At 35.4% G+C, this 24,240-nt stretch overlaps 2 protein-coding genes across 4 annotated transcripts; one reads left to right on the top strand and one right to left on the bottom strand.

The window, feature by feature from the left end:
- The first annotated feature begins 6,499 nt into the window (after positions 1-6,499).
- LOC122033305 (transcription factor MYB20-like) lies at positions 6,500-7,660 on the top strand. Its single transcript, XM_042592318.1, has 3 exons — positions 6,500-6,867; positions 6,953-7,082; positions 7,184-7,660. Exons 1-3 carry the CDS (start codon positions 6,735-6,737, stop codon positions 7,596-7,598), a joined length of 678 nt encoding a protein of 225 aa, XP_042448252.1. The 5' UTR covers positions 6,500-6,734; the 3' UTR covers positions 7,599-7,660.
- A 1,466-nt stretch (positions 7,661-9,126) lies between these two features.
- LOC122033303 (lysine-specific demethylase JMJ25-like) lies at positions 9,127-23,213 on the bottom strand. 3 transcript variants are annotated; one of them, XM_042592316.1, is made up of 15 exons: positions 22,537-23,213; positions 21,860-21,975; positions 18,751-18,850; positions 18,518-18,659; positions 17,656-17,719; positions 16,836-17,577; positions 15,039-15,440; positions 13,938-14,148; positions 13,145-13,860; positions 12,516-12,588; positions 12,342-12,427; positions 11,618-11,737; positions 10,952-11,015; positions 9,832-9,913; positions 9,127-9,496 (listed from the first exon to the last, which is right to left on the bottom strand). In XM_042592316.1, the coding sequence occupies exons 1-14, from the start codon at positions 22,714-22,716 to the stop codon at positions 9,858-9,860; spliced, it is 3,072 nt and encodes a 1,023-aa protein (XP_042448250.1). In that variant the 5' UTR covers positions 22,717-23,213; the 3' UTR covers positions 9,127-9,496; positions 9,832-9,857. The 3 variants fall into 3 exon arrangements, with proteins under 3 accessions (XP_042448250.1, XP_042448247.1, XP_042448251.1); XM_042592313.1 differs by having other exon boundaries at positions 13,145-13,863; positions 22,537-23,212; XM_042592317.1 differs by lacking the exons at positions 18,518-18,659; positions 18,751-18,850; positions 21,860-21,975; positions 22,537-23,213 and adding an exon at positions 18,339-18,447 and having other exon boundaries at positions 13,145-13,863.
- Positions 23,214-24,240: the final 1,027 nt, after the last annotated feature.

Genomic DNA, 24,240 nt, shown 5'->3' with positions numbered 1-24,240 from the left:
TTTCTTAAAGGGATATGCTCAATAAATGATACCTTGGGTTTTACCTTGGAAGCTCCCCTTGACTTGTGCTTCCTCCTTTAGGCTTGACCGATTTCTTCCCCTTTGAACATTAGTTCTGGTAATGTCATTTTTGATTGCATAAGAAGCACACTATGTGTTCTTTGCTCTTCTTTGTCACGGGGGCGGTCTCTTTGGACTTCTTCTTTCCCTTAGGTGCCACTTGGCTCTTCTTCTTGGTCAATTTGGGGCACTTACTCTTATAATGTCTATGCTCTCAATACTCAAAGCAAATGATATAATTTTTATTATTAACAATTGAAATTGTTATACCTTTTCTTGTAGGATTGGCACTTGTTCCTCCATTTGATGTCTCTTGATTTTTGGAGGATGCCCTAACTTCTTCACTTGGCCCAGAAGTAGAAGCTTCTCCTTCTTCTTGGTCCGGAGTCATCGAATGTCGCTCCCCCTCAACCCTAGAGGTGGGGACTTCTTCATCTTCATCTTGTACATGGAACAAAGAGGATGCTCCCTCTTTGCCCTTTTCATTGTGCCTCATTGAAGATGAAGCTTCTTAGACTTCTTCTCTAGAAGTTGAGCATCTCTCAACTTCTGAGTCCTCTTCATCTTGATCTTGATCCAATGAGTCACCCTCTTTGGATTCTTCTTGGTTTGGTACAGTGGAGGGGATCTCATGGAGTTTAGCCAATTTGCTCCAAAACTCCTTAGCATCTTTAAATTCGCCCACTTGCTTCAAGATGTTGTTAGGCAATAGATTAACCAATAGTTTGGTCACTTTATCATTGGCCTCACATCTTTAGATTTGCTCTTGGATCCACTTGCTCCTCTTAAGAATTTTACCTTTGCTACTTATTGGAGCTTCAAAGCCTTCCATTAGAGCAAACCATTGCTCTATCTCCATCATGAAGAAATTTTCGATTCTTGATTTCTAAGAATTGAAGCTCGTGTATATGAATGGTGGAGGCACCCTTGTGTTGAATCCGAGTCCATCTCAAAATTCCATCTTGAAGTTGAGCCTTTGATGAAGTCTTTGAATTGTGAACTTGCTTTAACTTCTTCTCCCTCTAGCTTATTGTCGTTTTCGACGATGATTCCGATGAAGAGCGACCTTATTCTGATACCACTTGTTAGTTAGGGTTGATTTGTAGCTAGAGGGGGGTGAATAGCTCATTGTGCTTTGGTTGCTTGCTTCGTGATGTTGATATGCATCGGAAAACACTCAAGCAACGCTAGCGCTAGGATTTACTTGGTATTCACCTTAAGAAGAGGTGACTAATCCAAGGATCCGGCCCTCACTCACTCATCCACTAATGAAAACACTCCTTAGTAACTACCGAATGCGGAGAAGCCTTGTACAACCTCTCAATACAAGAAGAAAGAAAAACAATCTTATACAATAACAAATCTTACAAGATTTACACAAATAGGAAAACCCTAGCTTGCTTCTTCTTCTTGTATGAAATGTCTCTTGACCTTGGAAGTGCAGCAACACCTTGCTCCAAGAAGCTTCAAGAACTGGCGTGAACCTGTGAGAATGATCGCAAGAAGTGGAGACGAAGAGATATGGAATCACTGCGAGGAAGACGACTTTAAACCCGACGCTTCCTTCGCAACGGTCACAACCCAATCGATTGGGGAGGCTTGAATCGATCGGCTGATCGATTCAGAGTGCCTCTGTGCTCTCTGGAATAAGATCTGAATCGATCGATCGATTCAACGCTCATCGCGACTCGTGTGATTTCTAGCCCCCCAATCGATCGACCGATTGATTGGCGGTGCCAAATCGATCGACTGATCGATTGGGAAAGCTTATATGGTCGTGATTTCGCTTCCCAATCGATCGCTCAATCGATTGAGCCATCCTTTAACCGCGACACATCTTCAATCGATCGGTCAATCAATTGAACCATAGTTCAATCGATCGGTTGATCGATTGACTTCCCTTTGACTTGCTTAAACCAAGTCTAAGGTCCCCAAATTCAACATCCGGCCAACCGTGACCTGTTGGAACTCCTTATGCCTAGCATCCGGTCAACCTTGACCAGCCGAGACTTCTTTGCCAAGTGTCTGGTCAACCCTTTGACCCACTTGGACTTTTTCTCCTCGTGCTAAGTGTCCGATCAACCTTGACCCACTTGGGCTTACCGTCTCATGCCAAGTGTCTGGTCCTCCATGACCCACTTGGACTTCCACCAGATGTCTAGTTAACCTTGATCGATCTGAATTTCCTTGCGCCAAGTATCCGATCAATCCTTGGACCTACTTGGGCTTCCCAAACACCAGGTGTCCGATCAACCTTGACCCACCTGGATTTCCACATGCCTAGCTTCACTCACCAGGTCTTTCCATCTGTCTGGCTTCACTCACCAGGATTTTTCACTGCCCAGCTTCATTCACCAAGACTTTCACCTGCCTAGCTTCACTCACTAGGTCTTTCACCTGGCTTCACTCACTAAGATTTTCCAACTGCCTGGCTTCACTCACCAGGACTTTCACCTACCTGACCTCTAGTTAGGACTTTCCCAGTCAAGTATCCGGTCAACCCTTTGACTTACTTGACTCTTCTTCACATCTAACTGGTCAGTCCTTGACCAGAGGGGAATTGTATCAATAATCTCCCCAATCGGATGATTGCATCTACAATCTCTATGTATTGTCAAACATCGAAACTCAAACATCAAAACTCAAGCTTGAGCCAACTCAAGCTTAGTCAACCTTGACCTAGGGATATTGCACCAATAAGTTTTTCCTTTATCAGGTTTTTATTTAAAAACATAACTTGTAATTTTTTAAGATGTTGGTTTTTAAACACTCATTTTCAAAAGTACTGAACACCATTGTTTGAAACCTTGTTTGAAAAACTAAGTTTGCAAAGTACTTTTTGCTAAGCCTTTATTTATTTATACTTTATGTTTTTATTTTTTGATGTATGCCAAAGGGGGAGGATAGTGAGTTAGGTTAGAAAAATCAACTCACATTAAAAATTTTGTATGTTTAATGCTTAACACTTTAGACATTTTCATGCTTAATATTTATTTGTATTTATTTTTCTAACTTTAACTCAGGTTGGCATTACATCAAAAAGGAGAAGATTGTTGGTACACGTTGCACTAATAATCTGATTTTGAAGTATGACAAATAGGTTAAAGTTAGATGTGGTATTTGTCTAACCTTTCTACCAAGTGTGCAGGAGTTGACTGGTCTGAAGGACATAACACCAACCTGAAATACAGCTAGGTCTGCAGGACCTGATAACTAGTGGGAAGTCCAGATAGGTCTACGAGGTCTAATATTTGGCGGAAAGTCTGATTGGGTCCTCGGGACCTAACAACCGACCGAAGTTCAGTTGAGTCTACGGACCTGATAACTGGTGGAAAGACTTGGAGGGTCAAAAGTAAGTCAAGTGATTGCAGTTGGTAAGTGAAGGTAAGCAACTGAAGGAGAGATTCAGTGAGGGTGCATTCCCCGTTGAGGGAACTGTAAGCGTCGATTCAACTTAGGTTCATTTGGGAAACTTAAGTTGAGATCTTGACTAGATCCTGGTCTTAAAGAGACAAAATCTAATTACTATTAATATTTTATTATGTTGTGCTAACTCTATTTTGTAGGGTAAAAATATTTTCTATTTCCTGGACTAACCTTTTCTGTAGGGAAGAAGTTGTTGAAGAAAAGGGGAGTTTGGGCATCAGAAGCAGTTTGCCCAGGCGGGTGCCTGGGGTGTCGTTTGGGTGCCCGGAGCCGAAAAATCATCTATAAACTGATGCGGAGTGCTTCGATTGGCCAAGCCATGTGGTCCAGGCACCCAGAGGGGTTTCAGGCACCCAGAATGGACCTATTCAAAGGTCTTCGACCAGGAGCTTCAGAACAACACCTACTACAGGTTTCTCTCTTGCTCGGTGCTCCGAAAAAACTCCTCCAACAACCTGCGACCAAGACTTTCGTATTTTCTTTGTTATCGGTGACTTTTATTTTCAGTTCTGGTACTTAACTTTTGTAACACTTTTTGCGAACTATTAATGAATTGCCCAATGAAAGCACTCGACAAGTGCGGTCCTTGGAGTAGGAGTCGTCGAAGGCTCCGAACCAAATAAAACTAACTTGTATTAGCATTGTCTTTTTGCTTCCATTTTCTGCTGCGTAACTTAGTTTTAAATCAAGTTTTTCAAAGATCACTATTCATCCCCCCCCCCCCCTTAGCATCTTTCTGATCCTACAGATAAACCTCGTACAATCTTAAGCATGAGAAATATAAATAAAAAATGCAAACTAGGTTACAAAAGAAATTGAAACGACTTTACCACATGAATTTTACTTTGCTTGCTCTTTTCTTGCTTTGGATTGCAGCTTGATGGTGGAAAATACAATAGCACTTCTTCTCCAAACACACAAGAATTGACTGCGTAAACCCTAGACGAACTTCACTTTATATGGATGAGAAATACAAATAGCACTTCTCGTTCGAATTGTTTTTTGCCTCGTAATCGATTAGGTTTTTCCCCAATCGATTATCACGCTAGTTGATCATCCAACAACCTACAGAACGTCTCTTTTTCAAATCCGTAATCGATTGGTGAGACCTACCAATCAATTCGCCAGCTTCTAATCGATTGCCCTCAATCGATTCAGAAAAATTATATTCGTGAAAGAAAGCAGCCTAATCAATTCCCAAGCTCTCTGTTATCTCACGATAAAAGCCCCAATTGATTATCCCAATCGATTGGAAAAGGCTAAATCAATTGTCTCAATCGATTTACCAAGTCTCTGTTCTCTCTCATGAATCTCAATCCAATTCACGAGAAACTTTGTCCAATCGATTTCGACCCTCATTGTGTTTTCGCAAAACACTTCTAATCGATTAGGCACTATGCCTAATTGATTACCCTTGAGTTAATCTATTACCCAATCCTAACTCACTTGATTTGAATCTAGGGTTACCTTGTCCAACATTTGGTCAACCTTGACTTGTTGGAACTTCTCGTTTCCTAGCATCCGGTTAACCTTGACCTTCCAAGACTTCTTCATCAAGTGTTCGATCCTCCATAATCCACTTGGACTTTCCCTTGCCAACTCTCATTGGATTTCTAATCACCAAGTGTTCGATCAATCTTTGACCCACTTGGACTTTCTCTTTGCCAACGTGTGACTTCCTTGACCCACATGGACTTTTATTTGCCTAATTTCAATTAAGACTAGTCATTCGGTAGACTTCTACCCTGACTAACCTCAATTAGGATTTTTCCTTGCCTAACCATAGTTAGAGTTTTCCTTTGCCTAGTTCCCAACTAGGTCTTTACTGTCACCTAACCTCCAGTTAGGATTTTCTGTTACTTAACCTTCTGTTAGGACTTTCCCAGATAAGTATCCGGTCACCCCTTGACCTACTTGACTTCTCTCTCGCATATTGTTAAACATCGAAACTTAAGCTCGAGCCAACTCGAGCTTAGTCAAATTGGTCAACCTTGATCTGAAGACAATTGCACCAACATAACCAATTGTAGATATCTAAAAGAGCTTCGATTTGATATATTATGAGCTCTGTGATTCAATCCGAATCAAAAGTTATAATATCTTAAAAAATAAATTTAGCATTTATGTTATAACAGCTACGAAACTGTAAACATTGAGAGATCATAACTTTTAACTTTTGTAGTAGTTATGATCTCTAAAATTTTCATAGTTAATACAACATAAATGTTGAATCCTAAATTTTGAAAGGTCATAGCTTTTGATTTAAGTTGAACCACAAAACGCATAATATATCAAATCGAAACTTGTTCAGAAATCTATAACTAATTACAAGGTGGAATCCGTAATGACCCAGTTTCAAACTCAAAAAATATCGTTTAAATTTTTTTCAGAGGCTCTGAACAATTTTAATATTAAATTTTTTTTTTCATATATTATACCTTTTACAAAATTGGAGCTCCTACAACTATATAATAATTACGATTTTATAGTTGCTACAATACATCTCACTAGTTTAGGATTTAAGTGCATGATGCATTTGCCAAAAGTAAATATTATATCGAAAGGTAGTTGTGTAATTGTACATACGGATGAGACGGCTTTTAATAAAAAAATCAAAGTAGAATATCATCTCGTTGATTCTGAAAATAAGGAGCCCTCTTTTGACTTTTGCCCCAAAATCTTTAAGCCTCTTCCTGGTGAACCATTGAGGGAATCTGAAACGCCCCCACGGGCTGGATCAGCTGGTTAGGTGCCTGCAGTTTGTCACTGAAGTCGTGGGGTCGAAGGTCGTCAGTTGCACTCGGGGATAAAATCCTGGTCTGTTGCGCTAAAAATTCCTTCGACCCCCAGTCACCTATCCTGCCCAGCATTAACCATGATTTACTTCCTCTGGAATCTTGTGGGGTCGGGGCCAGGGAGCTGCTAGGATGACGGTTCCACCTTTGCCATTGAAGGAATCTGAAACTCCTCGCCAAGAGAATTCAGCAAACATGTGTGCTCGTTTGCTTCCACCTCAACCACCATCTTATTCTAATCCTTGTCGAAGAATCTTTAAGCAAGTCTATCAAAGGCCTCACTCGTGAAGGTTAGACTCGATATAATATACGCTTCAAGTTCAATCATTGGATTAAGAAGAAGATGAACTGGCAGCATCTTGAGGCCCTGCAGGATATAAACACCTGGTTTGTGGTAGCTTTTTCACTCACTTTTGTTGGGATAAGATTATATTGCTCTCCCTCTTGTTGGAGATGGGGAGGCAACCATGCTGCGATAAGTCAGCAGTGAAGCGAGGTCTCTGGACACTTGACGAGGATCAGAAACTCACCAATTTCATCCTCCGCAATGGCATCCATTGTTGGCGCCTCGTGCCGAAGCTTGCAGGTATGCAAGTCGTACCTCTCTGTCAATAGCCAATAGGTTTCGGCTCACTGCAATGCAGGTTCTCTTAGCTTGCATGCCTCTGCAGGTCTGATGAGATGTGGGAAGAGTTGCAGATTGCGATGGACTAATTACCTTCGTCCCGACCTCAAACGAGGAGCCATTTCTCAAGAAGAAGAGGACCAAATCATCCAACTTCATTCGCGCTTCGGTAACCGGTATATATATATGCGCATATATTCGACGCTCGCCTCGTGATCTTTCTATCATCAGTTTTCTTGAGTCTTTATTGTTTTACTTTGTCGATGACTTCGTTTAGGTGGTCCAAGATAGCATCGCATTTCCCAGGCCGCACTGACAATGAAATCAAGAACCACTGGAACACCCGGATCAAGAAGAGATTTAAACTCCAGGACTCCAATCCAGTGACTCGTAAACTCATCGATCATCAACTCTCCGGCATTTCTTCACCAGCCTCTGCTTCACGAGCCAAAGAGATGGGCACGGATGTCGACGTTTCAGAAATCGCAGTAAACCTGGAGGATAGATTCAATCCGAGTCAGAGCAATTGGATTGTTGACACTTTTGGAAGCTGCGACTCTTCCTTCACGACTGATGACTCGCTCTTACCTGCTTCCACACACACTCTTCTTAGTATGAGTGATTCTTTTCCGCCATGGGAGACCATGAACCGCCCCCTCTTAGACCATTTCTATTATGAGAGCATGCTATGAGCTATCATGCTATGAGCTATCAAACTTCTGATATTGATCAGAACTAGCTAGTGAAGTTTTTTTTTTCAAATAACTTCAGTTTGCAGTCCCATCACTTTCTATACGAATGATTGACTTTCCGTTTAGAAAATGTATGAAAAAAAAGCTTGATCGATGGCAGAGTAAGGAGACAACGAAAGTGACAATTCGCTTAATTCCGGTTAAGAAGTAGACATCCAATCATCAAGATAATATTTTTTTAAAAAAAAATAATTTGATCGATGAACTAGTTAATTAATCATAAGAAGTTTCGCGAAACATGCTTAAATCTATGGATCCAAATAAACAATGTGCCTGAGGACAAGGGGATGCAATCATGCAACTTACAGGCTTCTTCGTGGAAACCCTCAAATTTAAGATGAACCCTATTTTATTTTATTTTTATTTTTTTTGTGAACGAAATTAAGATGAAATTTTGTACTTTTGCATGTTTTTTAACACGTGTAGAAGTCGGAAGTGTTGTTTGGTTGTGATTATTGTATATAAAGCTGACGCACGGTATTAGATCACACAGGGAAGGACAAACAAAAACTTGAATTAAATTTCTAAATAAAATTAAAGATGAATGAGCATAAAATAGTGCGTTTTAGAAACTGTAGATTTGTGTCTTGTTTTTTGTTGTTATATGCGAGAATGCCTTAGGCAAGATCATCGCAAACCTTTTTCATTCAGAAGTTGAATTATTTAGCTCTATTTACATGAGAGAGAAAAGTAGCTGAAAACGTTGAAATAAAGATCTCTTTTCTGAGAAAGTATATTTTCCATGTTTACTTTTAAAGATGATTGAAACATAATAATATGAAGAGAAAAATGTGAAATTGATTAGTAGATAGAAATGGTAATTAAATACAAAATAAATATTCTTAATGTCTTATTATATGTTTGTATGATAAATGCACCGACTAATTTAGCAGTTGATACATTTGGCTCTTAGCGAGCTCAGATTAAAGTCATGTCAGGTCGAGTTGAGCAAGACATCGCTCAAATAAGATGGTTAATGTATGGCTTAAGTCTTGACAAATCAGGCTATGAATGGCTCAACCCAATTAACACCTCTTAATTTAAACAAGCTAATGAAGAAGTAAAATGAAATAATGACATGAGCATAGGTATAATTTATCTTTTAAACAATCTCTAATGACTTCATTTTTGGAGTCCAAGAATCTAATGGGAATCAATTGATAGACTTGTAGTCGGTACTGAATAGATACATTTATTATGATGAGATTTGCAAGTTTAGACAAACTTGATAATAAAAGTTGTTTAAGCAGGCATTAATTTTCTCAAATATGCATACATTGCAGCAAAAAGTACTCATCCCAAATATATCCATCCCCAAACTATACAAAGAAAGATAAATTACAAAGTCAATTTATAATCAACCATCAAATGAGTAGAGAATAACTTGCACCCATTAAAAATTAATCCATACTCCATTATAATAAATCTACCACCTAACCAACCAAACACCCCTATGGGAACACATACATTGCAGTAAAGTAGTAAAGTTCATCACTTAAAGACTACAAGTCAGATTAATGTGTCAATGCTCGAAAAAATTGTACATAATTATAAACTACTACAGGTGAAGGCAAACATCTCAGACATCCATATAATAAGCCCAATAAAGAAACTCGGCAGAGACAGAAAGGTAGAAGGAATATAAACATAACTTAAGGTATGTGAGAGATGGCCATTGATACACGAGAAAAAAAAGAACCAGATGATTTAAATAGATATTAGCTGCCATCAGATTTGAGGTGATCTGATGCATCAAAAAGGCAAGCTATAACACAAAAACGAAAGCAACCGCAGGTTCATTCTTGTGCTTTCTCTGAACGAGTATCAACACCACTAACCTGCCATTGAAAAGGAAAGAACTTTGTTCAAAATGTTGAAATAACTGATTTACTACGAGTAGGTGGCCTTAGTGTAAAACCAAGATGCAAATATAGACTATTCATTTGCAGTGAGAGGAGAGAGATCACAAGAATGAAAGCCAATGAGACAATGAGCTGGCAGGATCCAAGACCAGAAATGCTCAGAAAATGAAGACAGATCATTACTAGGAAGGGGAGTTATTGCAATAATTTGATGAAACAGGATCAAGCAAGAATTAAGACTAGAGTCAAAGCAATTTGCAATTTGAAGATTTTAAATGGAAAAAAAAGCTACTGAAGAATCTTAATCTTACCTAAGAAAGCATGGTTTACTGCAGACTTAGGCAGGCATTTCCATACGTTCAGTCTGCACGGCTGCACTCCCATTTTCTTCACCTAATCAATCAAGTCAAATACATTTCAGACACTTGATAAGGTAACTAACAAAAAGAAGAATGAACTAATACGTTAAAACAATGTAATACTTGAAGGATGATGAAACATGCACAAGCAACAAGTATTTTACAACGACAACAATCGCCAATCATAAATGATAGGTTTGTTGACATAAACCACCTTATGCTTCTTAATTCTTATAGAAAATTAAATGGGACATTAGACAGCCATTTTTTAAGGCAATTTTTGTCAACAAGTATACTAGACCATTTATTAGTTGATTATTAGTTAGGTAGGGCCAGATATTGCTACTCAAACTTAAATAAGCATAATCAAATGAGAGAAAACAATTGGCAAACTTAATTAAAAATGATTTTAGTGATAATTGCAAGCATGAGAGGAAATATAAATGTCATTTGACTCACACCTAGTACAATTAGTAGAAACATTAATGTGAAAGGTAAATTCAAATCAAGACAAGAAAATGCACTAAAAGCAGCTATAATATTACAGATGCCATCAAAATTGTTATCAAATCACCAATGTCACAAACCAAGATGCAGTTAAGAGATTTGAGATTAGATCTTACTGGGTAATTTTCTACTATTCTGGTGTCTTAATCCAAGTTAATTAAGTAAAGTTTTGTAGGTTTACAAACCTAATTTTGAATCAAGACAAACAAGTAATGTAAGAGAATGTGTCTCAGTACTAAGTTGTAAGTTTATGCTTGAACATCAAGATCAATCTTTTTATGTACCCATTAAACAGATGCTAATTCAAGAAATAACAGCTATAAGTTTCTTTTCTGACAAGAAGAGAAGCTGAGGTCAAAATGAAATTCAATCACCATAAGCAAAAGGATAAACCAAGTATTTCCCATGCAAATCCTTCTTCTTTCTTATTTCCTTATGGATGTTGCTATCCCATCAAAATTAACTGAAGACTTCAGAAGATCATGATCTAGCTCAAGTAAACAAACTCAACTAAAACTGACAAACAATACAAGCAAAGCGACCATAAGCATGATTTATCACCCACCTGGCAGAAAACCTTTAAGGTCATCCAAAACATATTGCACTGCGTAAATTACCATTTTCTTGACCTGCAAAATTGAAATACTTAAGAGACCATACCCTTTATAGTATTACTGCTGACACAGGAGAAAGGAGATAGATCTAAATGATAATTCAAGGCATAAGGAAATTTGGAAAGTGAAAATGAGAAATAAATATCCTGAATGCAGCATCAAACTTATAGGAAATGAAAAGGAAATAATTGTCTCTATTATCAAGAGTTCAAGACACCAGCAAAAGTATGGGACAAGGTCCTTCATTTGACTACTCTAATATTGCAAAGCAGTAATCTATTAACCTGGACATAAGCACTACTTTTTTTCATTGAAAAAAATAAAACATGAGGAATTGCGCAAAAAAAAAAAGTACTAAAGCGGAAGGGTGCAAATATCAATTGGAAAGCCAAATATTAAACATTTTGTTATATAGTGCCAGGAAACTGATTTGTAATGCAACAAACCTTGCAACTATTAATAATCTAATTTGAACAATGGAGATAGATGAAATTTGGAACATCAATTAATTTCCATTTGATTTCTGGATCTTAAAGCAGATGATATTATTATAACAAATAAAAAGTTAACATACATAACCATGAAAATTTGAGCCACTTGATTAGGGAGAAATTTACCTCCAGTTTGTCTTCTTTTGCTCTGTGATAGGTTGGAAGTACACGAAATTCCTCTGTCAGATGGAGACACTCCTTGACATTTTCAGGAGACACAAAGTCGAGCGCAACTTTTATGCATGACTAGAGAGGTAAGGGAATGAGGTGAGGCAGAAACACATTCTAAATTTTGCAGGGAATTTCAATATAATATTAACTTTAAAGCATGTCTACTAACATTTTATCTAAACATCATGAAAGACTAGGGAAAACATTTTGAATATTATATGCATATGCAGCCACTGGCCATTTGACACAATATTTGTACCATAACAGAAACAAAATAATAGACATTTAATTAGACAGAAGGGTGGTAAGATGGATCATAAGCACGAAACAATTGAAATAATAAGTCCCAAGAAAATAAATGTTATGTTAAAGCGCTAAGAAAAAAGGAAGCACCGATAAGCAAGCAGATAAACTTGGAAAGTAATAAATAATCCAAGCTTCAGTAACATAAGATCACCTTTCTGTGAACCTAATGGCAGCTAGAACCAAGGCATCAGATTCAATAACAAGTTGTCTCAGCTTCAAAACCAAAATAGAAATTGCATTCTTGAAAACATGAAATATTTTTGTGCCCATGATAAATGAGACAAGCATGTTGTGGTGCTCTTACTTTCTTAGATAGAATTACCAAAAATCCTATATTGCAAATAACATTTCGCAAATGTGCAAACTGTGTCACCTTCAAATTCCTGACTTGGTGAGGACAACCAGCAGGAATGAAGACAGCATCTCCAAGCTTCTGAACAAATGTCCACGGCTCAATTCCTGCACCATGAAGTACAAATACCAATCATCATCACTCAGGAACTAAACGTAGACACATCCCAGTCATAAAGGCTATCCATAAACTAACCATATTCCTCCTTCAGCTTCCTTTTATGCTCAACAGTCAAATACATAGTCTGGTCGTGAATAGGATGAATAACCTGTGTCACTGACAAATTTAGTATATTTCTCCTTTTGATGTATAGGCACCACATAGTTTAAAATGAAATATATATCACAACCATAAACCTAGATTAATTGCTCCCTTCTACAGCATTAAATATTTTTTATTAAAAATAAACTAAGACTGTATTTAAGATACAGTGGGCTCATACAAGGAACAAGGAGAAAAAGTATCATGCAGAACTTTAAATAATATCAAAATGGTTCGGCCCATTTTATACTGTCATTAGATGGACCATATATTAGAATAACTACCACTTAATGGTTTCACACAAATGTAGAAGAATTAGTTTCAGCCCAAATGATCATACACACATATATATGCATATATATACATATATGCATATATATACATACATGCATATACATAAATATAAGATGAATGGTTTTATGTTAATAAATACCAACCAAGCAATCATTATTAAAAGAGAGCAAGTGGAGATCATTCTCAAATATCACTATAAATAAAGTATTGCAACAAACTTTTAAAAGATAAGCAATGAGTAGCAAATTCTTGGGCATAAATTTAAATACCTTGCGTAATGGGTTACAATGGATATGCCTAAATTCTCTGAAATGCTTGAGAAGATATTCCTGCAATTTTGGAACATCTTGCCTCCTGAAGATGTCCCACAAGGCACCCCCTTCTTCATATTCTAACCCATCGTAGCTGGCAGTTCCAGAAGCTACACTGACCTGAATTGCATCCCGATGAACCACATGCTCCATTCCATTTTTAGGTACATCAGCCAAACTCTCTTGTATAATTGGATCTGATTTGGCATCAACCCTTGTTGTCAATTCCTCGCGATCAGTATGATCCAGATGATCATCAGCATAAACATGAGTCTTCACTTCTACAGTCCCAGACTTTCCATTAGAAGAATCTTCCCTTTTCCTCTTTCCATGTTGAGGCATTAACAACTCATTGACTGGCATGCCATTCTCAATAGAGATAGCAGCTTGATCCTCATGAGCGCATTGAGGCATTGACAACCCATTGACTGGCATGCCATTCTCAATAGAGACAGCAGCTTGATCCTCATGAGCACCCACGTGTGTGTTAGCATCAACATTTGTCATCACTTCTTTGATTTCAGTTTGTTCAAGCTGGTCATTACCATCAGCACGATTCTTCACTATTACTGTCAAAGAATTTCCTCCAGAAGGATTTGACCACTTTCTGCGTTTAGACATTTTCACCCCATTGGCTATTCCATTTTTGTCTGACAGAATGCAAGTAGAGCTGTCTTCTGCACAGGATTTGCCATTTTCATCACAATGCTTAGATTGATCCAATATAACATCGTATATAGAATCAACTTACCTAAAGCATTTGGTTGATCATTATTTTGCAGGATCTCATGACTCTTTTCCCCACCAAAGATTCCATTAATTGACTCTAAATTGTTCTTTGCTTGAATATTTTTGTAAATTTCTTTTTGATCCTGAGTGGTATGCTGTTGTTTCAACATATTTATATGATCAAGTTGCTTGGTAGTCAATTTCACATCTGCCGTATGTGTCAATAGATTTACCTAATAACACAATTAGAAGTTTAACTAATGATTCAAATATTTAATGGAACTATAAAAAAAACTGACACTAAGAAAACCATCAAGGCCAATTGAAATGCATAAAAGAACTACATAAAGCATGGCAAGATGATAATTCAAGTGCTGTCAGGATAGTTTAAAATTTCACTAAGCTTCAAAATGTTTGTTTTCATACTTGAAGAGTATAAAATTCATTCAATATCATGTTTTTAAGCAACAGGAACAATAAATAAAAAAATAGTATTCTTTCCATATGGTAAGCTGGAATTAAGCATGTTGAAGGGTAATGACTGATCCTTGCAAGATATCTCAAACAACAAACTATTATAGTATAAAATTAAGATATATTGTGATTCTAGGTTAATAACTTTTTAATCTAGAAAATACTGGGGAAGATCTATAAAGAGTTGGGTACATGTTGATACCTATTTAGAAATACCATGCAAGCTATTTTCAACCAAGTGCAATTAAAAGAGTTGAAGAAGTAAATTACCTAAATAAAGAAGTTGGAAAAATAATGTCCAGCCTGTCCTTGATTTATTTAGCAAACATATATAGTTCAAATAAGTTCATAATGCAAACCACGATACCTTATTAAACACAAACAAAAATCTTAACTGTTATGGCAAAAGCAAACACTCAAGAATAAACCAGCAATCAGCATACAACCCTAAAGCTTAAACACCCGAAGCATAATTAGCAAACAGTGAAGATCCATCATTAAATTTCCAGTTACATGATAATGATTTATTATCTTTCAAATTACAAAATTAGGAAAATATTAGGAAATCTGGAAAGAAAAACCAATATTAAAAATTAAAATTAGCCCCAAAAAAATGAAAAATTTTATTGTGTAAAACAGATAAACATACTGCATCAGACATATCACAGTGAAGTTTGGTAACTGAATCTCCACGTCCTAGCTCTTGCAGAACTCCATAGGCAATGTATGTTTTTGGCCCTAAGTCTGGCTTCAAACTATTCTCAGGCAATTTGACAGCAAGATTATGAAAACCAAAATGAGATTGTAAGCTCTCTTGTTCACCCTCGTCCTTTTTACGCCTTCTTTTCTTGAAAGATCTTCTTTCAGGATGTGTATACTCCTTAAAAGGTAAGGAATTGATAAACTCAGCACCATGGCGTGGCAACCGCTCCTCAAATGAGTTAGACGGTGGCCAATCTTTTAATTTCAGTATCTGAGGCCAACCTCTGTGATCAAGGTTACCCTTATTAGAAGAATACCCCGTGAAGAAATGATGAATATTAACATCAAGCTGCAAAACAAAAAAATGGAAAAATAATTAGCACATAATAGATAAAAATCATATGCATCTTCTGACCACATTGTCTAAGCCCAATTGTACACACATACAAACAAGGTTTAAAATCACGACCAATGTCGAGATTTCGATCCCGAACCGAAACAATATAGTTTTAGTACCGTATTGTGCCATGCCAATACAATTTCTATATTTTTTTAAAAAAAATTAAATATAAATATATATTAATTTATTAATTTTTTATTATTAAATATGTTCTATTATATTTCAATATTTTTCTCATATGATAATACCTATTAAATTTTTATTTTTAAAAAAAATAAATAATTCTCAAAATTCAAAACTAAATTTAAAATTATATAAAATCATTTGGAAGGTTAAAAATAATTATAAAATAATTTAAAATTTTTAAATTATTTTTTGAATGTCTTTGTAAATTTTTTATTTTTAAAAATTTATTTAAAATGTTTAAGAATCATATTTAAAAAATAGATTATTTTTAAATTTATATTTAATTTTAAAACTATTTTAAAAAAAAATTTAATTTTAAAATTATTTAAAAATTTAGAAATAATTTTAAATATTTTATAACTATTATTAATAATTATATTGAAACAAAAATAAATAAATTTTAAGAATATATAAAATTTTATTATAATTTTTTAAAATTTTAAACAAATTTTTATATATTCTAAAGGGATAATATAAATTTAGAAAATCAATTTAACTATTTAAATTAAGAGTTGATTGATAAGAGTTGATTGATCAAGTATTTCGATTAAACCTAAATTTTTTTTAAAACCTAAGTTCTCCGTCGCCGCTATTATCTTCCTCACTAGTCCCCCCTCACCTCGCTCGATCGCTGACATTGTCCACGCAAGCAACCGATGTCAACACTACTTCCCTTGTCTCCCCACTACTCTAGCCACCACTCTCCTCTATGCTCATGCGTCTCACGTGACCTTACAACACCCTCACAATCATTGTGCAAGTGTCAGTCTTGCATGGGAACTATAAATACCACCCATTTCGGGCGGCACAGCATTTCAAACCTTACATACAAATGTTTATATATGACTATAGAGTGTACATCAGAACTGAATTGCATAATCCCAAAATCTATGGTTCTACATTAAAAGTAGTATAGAATATCAACAACTAATATCTGACAATTTGAGAAACAAAAGAGATATTTTTCTGGTTCTTGAAATACTCATGATGGATGGACCATTTAAGAAGAATTATTCATGTCCATGACAATTATTGTCATAAGCGCATTTGTATGAGTAGTTCTAGTACTTAAGTACAAAGTCTTTAAAGAGAGACAAATAAATTTAACAAACCAAAAGCCAAAAATTACATCAAAAAAAAAAAAGAAAGAAAACTGACCTCTGCCCAGTCCAAACAATCAATTGCAGTTACATCCAAATGTTGGCCATGTTTGACATTGGTAATTTGGCGAAATGCACGCCACATCACCATTGGCTCCCAACTCAATCCAGATGTAGTTTCCAGAACATTGCTTACAATGACAGGCTCACCCTTGATCCAGTGATATTGGAAATGCTCCAGGTCCTCATCATGAACTTCGAGTGCATTTGGACAGAATAAATAATTATCATAAGAATCATTCCGAGATGCAGCTTTTCGTACTATGTTATGGTTAAGCAAACCTTCCGATGCAGTACAAGAGCAATTCTGCTCAGAAAATACAGGAATACTCTCAATTTTATAGGCCTTCAGAAATTCCTCAGTTCTCTTTACCAGATCTGAAATTCGGTCATCAGAAAAAGCACTCCTTAATTCTAGAATGCCGCATCCACAGCCTCCCATAGATTGTGGAGGACATGGGATGTCACTGTTAGATTTTGCTTTCCATACAATTGCTGACTTGGAGGCATCCTCCGAGTGAATAGATACACTAACATCCAAATCGAACTTATCCTGAGGATATTCAACACAAGGATCACCATGTAAATACTCCTCGCCATAATCAACATAAGCCACTTCTTCTTCTATAACTCCTTGTGCATGGCCTTCACGAATCTCATGACAACAAGTAAGACAGAGATCATATGAACAATTGGCACAGCTTCTGTGGTAATCAAAGATGGAAGTTCTGCAATTGTCACTGTAGGCAAAAAATTGCAATTTAGCCCCCTATATAACATTCTGAAGAATACATTGGACAGAGAGGTATCTCTATTACCAATACACACGTTCATCAAGACCCAAGCCAGCTTGACGAATCTTTAAATCAGAGAGTGATGCCCCTGTAGTACCAACATAGAACTACTTAGGTTAACAACTCCAAAAAAACTAGTTTCATTACAAATTTAAAAAATCTGAGTAGGCAAATATTATGACTTAGCTAGAATAAAAGAAATCCAATAAAATATTTCTAGTTTTAAAAAAACATTGTAGAAGAGCTCATCTCCAAGAATTCTTAGTAAAACCACAATTGAGACCACATGAGTTCTGAATCAAGCATCATTCAGACCACATAAATCTTCAAGAAATATCAATCACATACCCTCAAGTAATTACACTCACTGAGTATGCAAATAATGGACAACGGGAAACAATATGAGAGATTGCTGATTTTCTTATTGCAATCAGTTCCAAACTAGGTAAACAATTGCATAGGACAAAACAAGATTATTTGTTTAGATTACAAGACAAAATAAAATATTTTGATGATACAGATCTGCATATCCAACAGATAAATGGATTGGATAACAATAGATACAAATCTAAGTCAATTGAATTGATCTAAAAGGAGAATGCCAGTTCACACAGAAGGTCAATGTATGTAGAATTACTCTGCAAAAGCCTATTTCCACAGTTTCAATTCTGACCACTATAATTTTAAATTATTTAGGCAAGATATACCAATGATAAATAGACTAGAAAGCATGTGTTGCTTTTTTGGTCAATCCATCAAATCAAATTGAAAAGGATAATAACACAGTCCAGCTCTGCTGCAAAACAACCAGAGAAATTAAAAATAGGTACATAACAAGAAGACTGAAAAATGAGGATCACTTTCAAGATAACTGACAAAAGAGTACCACATTTCTTAGCTTCGAATTCCTTCTCCAACATCTGCTCTTCATTTATCTGTTTAAGAACAGGGAGAAGAAATTGTAGAAAATAAGCAGAGTGTTTCAACTTCTCATCATCACTAAATTTTACATCTGGCTTCATCAAATCCTGTAAAAAAAAAATGAAGTGACATTATTATTTTTAAGCACCGTGACAAAATGATATAGACCACTAGAAGATTTAACCCCCCAAAACAAACTTTTAAAGGTGCATCCATGCGTAAGCATGCTTTGCAGTTGCAGTTTCCACGGCAGACAGGGCAAGCCTCAGCAATCATCTCCTCAGTTGATCGAGGATACCTATAAATTACCAATTCATTAACAAGGGAAGGAGTGCCCTGCTAGCAACAACAATGATTATATTGAAAAAAAAAACCTCAAATCATAGTTAAACATTTTGTTCATAAACTATCGCCTAAGCTTCAACTTCAAATGCATAGACAATTGTAACTTTCAAGAAAAGAAACCTTCCATATCCTTACAATTATTGGAATGCAACTGCCTATTGTACTTGCATACCTATGTGAATCATTGTCCAAAGCTAGGTAAAGTTATACATGTTACTTAGAAATAATGGATAACATTGGTCAGGAAGAATTAGCTAACGCCACAAAAGAAACTCCATAGATGCTAGATAAGTAGATGACCAAAGAAACTTTTATGGGACAGTGAAACATACTTGGTATCATAGAATCAACTTTATATAACATGAAATGACCACTTTAATCTATACATAAAAATAAGAAATTAGATAATTTGATTTAGTACTGAGAGTTCATTGGTATAGCATAAAACAATGTTTCAGAAAGCCAAGAATATCCAGGACATACAAATACTTGGATATGTTTAAAAAATTTAAATGACTATTTGAAATGACAGATTCCTTTGGACACTGAGAACTTGTTAGAGTAATGGCTTTGATATAATCAAAAGAAACCTTCAACTATCTAATTATCCTAAAGAACAATTTTTTTTGTCATAATCAACTAGCCATGATCTGTGAAATCAATTGGAAAAAATCTTCACTTAATAATTAATAATTTCTTCAAAAATCAAGTTTTAATGAAATATTACAGTTTGTAATCAATTAATTATAACTATTTCTATGCTTATAATCAATACTATGTTTTCAATTGCCCAATGAGATTGTGGTTTTAGAAGTGTCGACAAGAGGTGGGCAAAATAACCTTATAAATCTGATCCAAACCAAAGACTGTACCAACCCAAAAATCTAGGGTTTTTTAGGTTTTAGGACAATCAATTAATTATAACTATTTCTATGCTTATAATCAATACTATGTTTTCAATTTCCCAATGAGATTGTGGTTTTAGAAGTGTCAACTAGAGGTGGGCAAAAAAACCTTATAAATCTGATCCAAACAAAAGACTGTACCAACCCAAAAATCTAGGTTTTTTTTAGGTTTTAGGACAGATTTTGAGTATTCAATATTTTTTGTATTTTGGGTCAGAATTACAAGTTTTATATTTATAATATATTTTAATATGATATATTTACTAAATATATCTTATAATTAATAATTTTATATTTATATGTTCTATATTATCAAATATCACATGCATATCTGATTAACCTAGTTAATTTTAGAGAAGTTGTTTAGCTATGCCTCACTTCCCTTGTCCTTTTTGCTTAACTTCTTATTTAGCCTTACTTCCCTTCAGCTTTCTATGAGATTATTGCTTGCCTTTGCGCCCACCTTCGTTGTCCCTTCTTTCATGTTTACAATATAAATCTACTCAACAGGCATTTCATTTCTAGTGTCCATTTTAGCATTCTTCTCAACACTTGCATTTAAGATATCAGGATCTATGGAAAATAGCTCATAATAATTATTGTTCGTTGTTCACACTTCCATTCAACAAAGTAAGATACTTGTTCAGTAAGAAGAATTATTAATCAATTTATTTTACATTAATAGTAATAGCTTTCAGATGAAAGATAATAGCAAATGTAATGACAATTATTTTTTTAGTTCTAATATAGTTCTTATGTAGCTATTATAAGTTGTAAGTTTTCCATTTAGTCCTTGTATAATTTTGTTAATTATATACTTCTTTTGTATTTGTTATAATTCTATTACTAGAATTTTTCAATAGTTTTATTCTATACAAATCACACTTTATATTTATAATCATGAATTCATGATAAAACTAGTAAAAAAAATCCTTGGAATTTTCAAAAATCTAAAATCCCCAAAACCCATACGGAACTAAAAAATTATGGTTTGGCTTTTTTCCTCTGTTTTTTGTTGAGTATGGGTCCAAGTTTAGAAATACTTTTACAACCCAAATCAGATCAAGTTAAGTGTTTTACTGAAAAAATAATCACACTCAACCCATGTCTGCACCTAGTGTAACCTAATTTTTTATCACTGATTATAATAAATTAAACAAGTAATAGAAAAGATCCTAACCAAATAGTTTTTCTTCAAAACATTACTATGTTGAATTTTTCAAACAATATCAAAATGAAATATAAATTTAAGAGTACCACATTGAAGATATGATCTTTTTTAGCTTGTGTGAGTTAAGGGTAGGAGTTGTTAGCCTGTGAACCAAGGATTACTCTTATATTGGAATTGTCAAACAGTATGGATATGTGATAAATACTTACCATTCTCACATGCATATCATGGCTTTTTGAATTACATGAATTGGGAGCAACTGTGAATCATTTTTTTTTCAAAATTTTTAATGTCCTTAGTTAAGTTTTTTGGTTATACTAAGCAGCACTGCACAATCCTATCTTCCCAACCTATATATTATTTCAGATGTCATTTTGCAATTATTAGTGCCAGCAGAAATTTAGTTTGAAGCCTCAATAGTAAAAGAATATGCCTAAACAACTAATTCAATATCAAGCAATGAAATAGCTTACTTCTGATGCAAGAGCATTCTATTAACTGAAACCAATTCTCCTTAATTGAATGCACTTAATAATTCAAATAACTGTGTGTTGAAAGATTCATACAAATGCACAACAAATTAAATCTTTATGTAAAAAAAAAAAAAGAATTAGGAACCAATAACTAGATGTGGTTCGGAAGCATGACATTTAATTTACAGTCGTATAAATCAATGAATAAAATCTTAGAACTTAGTCTTGCCTGAACTTTAAGGAACTATATTCAGTATTATTTTTTTTTTTTGTTAAAAATTGGACCATACCAACTTATAGACCAAATTTGGAGACAATTAACAAAGATGGGCATAAAGCAAGAGCTTCGAGTAAGCATTTCGGTAACATCAAAAGAGAGAAAAAAAAACAGCATACAAAACAAAAGTGTGTACCATCGAGAGATACATGGGATGCAGTATCTCTTGGTCTTGCACTTTGCACAGCGAACAACCCTACCCTTATCATTTCTCTGGCATTGGTGACACATAGTGGATTCCATTGGGTTGCCCTGTTATATTGAAAAAGCCCATGTATCAGACTAAAGATGATCAACGAATCCTTAATTCCCAACGAGACATTAGCGAAAATAACAGGAGATACAATAAATAAATTAAACAAATGTTCTTTTCCAACACAAAAAGTATTTGAAAGAATGCTTTCTTGGTTAAGTTTACACTCCTTTCCCGAAGCGAAGGGTCACCATAAACAGGCAATACATCGGACGAAATGATAACAAACGTGCTTGAGAATTGCTACCTTCACATGAAATCCAAGAGACCGACAAAAAATAGCAAAAGGAAGAGGCATCAAACAGTGAGGGATAAGTAAAATAAACATACGTCTGAGGCTAGGTTACATCATAAGATAGGACCCCGAACAAGGGGTTATCAAAAACAGAGAATCCAGAAGACGAGATGATAACAAATGCGCTTAAAGATGCTCCTTCACATTGAATCCACGGAACTGAACACAAGTAGCCAAGGAAGAGGGCATCAACTATTGCAAGGGGCAAAAAAACGCATTTTTTAAAGCGATGTTAGCTCATAGGACAAAGGAGGTCAAATCATACATCGGCATCCAAATGCCTGGCGCGGCATTGCTTGGGGAAATTGATCGAGGCGGCTTCATGGACTTTAGAGGGCGGAGGTTCTCTGGCTCTTGATCTGAGCGTTCTTGAAGAGACAGACGTGTTCACAGTGTCATGCCGCTGACGCTCCTGTTCTCCCTTCTTTTTCCTCCCTCTCGGCATCTTGAGACCTCCTTGGCTCGCTCGCGACTGCTCGAGCTCCCCTTTTGTCTTCTTCTTCTCTCTCCGGCTTGGGCAATAAAGCGGCAAGAACCCAAGAAAAGGCGGGAGACGGTATTTGGCGTTCGAGTTGGAAATAGAATACGATTCGGAGATAGAGGAACAAGGGTAGATTTTGGCGCCGGAATCTGTAGATATTTATCGGTTCCACTCCCCGCTTCTCTGTGCTGCCTGCGACCGATTCCGAGGCAGTGGACGCTGTTTCGCTCGATCTGTGGGTTCGCTCTCTCTCTCCGATATCCGCGGAATGGAGCCGGGAATGTGGTTTCGCTCGATCTGTGGGCTTGCTCTCACCGCGATTCGCGTGGAAATGTGCGATCGATCGATCGATCGTCCGGAGAGAAGAGAGAGAGAGGAGGCGGAGAAACCGGCTAGGGCGTGACTCATCCGCTGACCGGGAATTGGCACAGCCTCTTGCCGTGACGTTAAGTTTAACCCCGCTCGCACTTGAATCGATACAAGCGAGACCACGATCTTTTCCGAACCACAATATCCACGTGTCGAGCAAACGATTTACTTCCGAGACTCATCGTGTTCATTCCGTTTCCCCACCGTCAGAGCTTTATAATGTTTTTTAGTACATATTTTTATCATTTAAAAAAGGAAACAAAAAAATGTATTTGCCTTAAAAATGACATTGGATGAAAATAAAAATTTATAAGTATACTGAATTTTTTTTCCTTCTGTTTATCTAATGGGCAGATGAATTTAAAAATTCATTTATGCCTATTTTTTAACTTTCTTTCATTTCTCGTAATTTCTACCAAAGTTACTCACAATGATAACTTTCTTTCATTCCTCCTAATTCCTCTTTTCTGTTCTTTTTCTTTCCCTTTTCTCTTCTCTTCCCTTAGAATTGTTTTCCAAATTTATTTCCTTCCTTAATCCTTCGGAGCAAACAAGCGAGACTGGCTAATTGAATTTTGTACTTATTATTAAGTGTCTGAATCACGAAGAAAGTGTTGATAGTTGTAAGTTTTTATCCCACAGGAAAAATCAAAAAGTCATCTAGTTAATTTAATCAAAATTTAATGTAGTCATATTTCTTTAAATACAAAATTTACCTTAAATTTTATATTTTACATAATTTTTTTTTTTACATTAGCTAGTTATTCCTTCACTAAATTTAAATTTCAATAGTACTTTTTAAAATTTAAAAATAGAATCTATTTCTTAAATATTAAAATATTATTTAATTTGGGAGAGAGAGAAAATAAAAAAATGATTGGATAATTAAAAATAGATATTACCTAGGAAAAGAAAAATAATAATAAATGAAATAGAGAAGAAAATAATAAAAAATAATTTAAAATTTTAAGATATGATGTATTTAAATAAATTATTTATCTTAAATTTTAGAAATATTATAAAAAAGTTAATATGAAAGTCATATGCATGTTTTCCCAATTTAATTGGACTATTTATTCAAAATAATAATATCTAGGTCCTTAAAAAATCTACAAATGA

This window comes from Zingiber officinale, chromosome 11B (assembly GCF_018446385.1).
Source record: "Zingiber officinale cultivar Zhangliang chromosome 11B, Zo_v1.1, whole genome shotgun sequence".
Lineage (NCBI taxonomy): Eukaryota > Viridiplantae > Streptophyta > Magnoliopsida > Zingiberales > Zingiberaceae > Zingiber > Zingiber officinale.
This window is presented reverse-complemented; position numbering and strand designations above follow the sequence as displayed.

What these genes read in the sequence shown, in the direction of transcription:
- LOC122033305 (XM_042592318.1), top strand. Translation starts at nt 6,735, where the DNA reads ATGGGGAGGCAACCATGCTGCGATAAGTCAGCAGTGAAGCGAGGTCTC. An exon ending in CCTCGTGCCGAAGCTTGCAG is followed by an intron (nt 6,868 to 6,952) that starts GTATGCAAGTCG and finishes ATGCCTCTGCAG; the next exon opens with GTCTGATGAGATGTGGGAAG. An exon ending in CATTCGCGCTTCGGTAACCG is followed by an intron (nt 7,083 to 7,183) that starts GTATATATATAT and finishes GACTTCGTTTAG; the next exon opens with GTGGTCCAAGATAGCATCGC.
- LOC122033303 (XM_042592313.1), bottom strand. Translation starts at nt 22,716, where the DNA reads ATGCCGAGAGGGAGGAAAAAGAAGGGAGAACAGGAGCGTCAGCGGCAT. An exon ending in ACTGTGATATGTCTGATGCA is followed by an intron (nt 14,149 to 15,038) that starts GTATGTTTATCT and finishes TTGTGTTATTAG; the next exon opens with GTAAATCTATTGACACATAC. An exon ending in CCTTAAAGGTTTTCTGCCAG is followed by an intron (nt 9,914 to 10,951) that starts GTGGGTGATAAA and finishes TTGATTGATTAG; the next exon opens with GTGAAGAAAATGGGAGTGCA.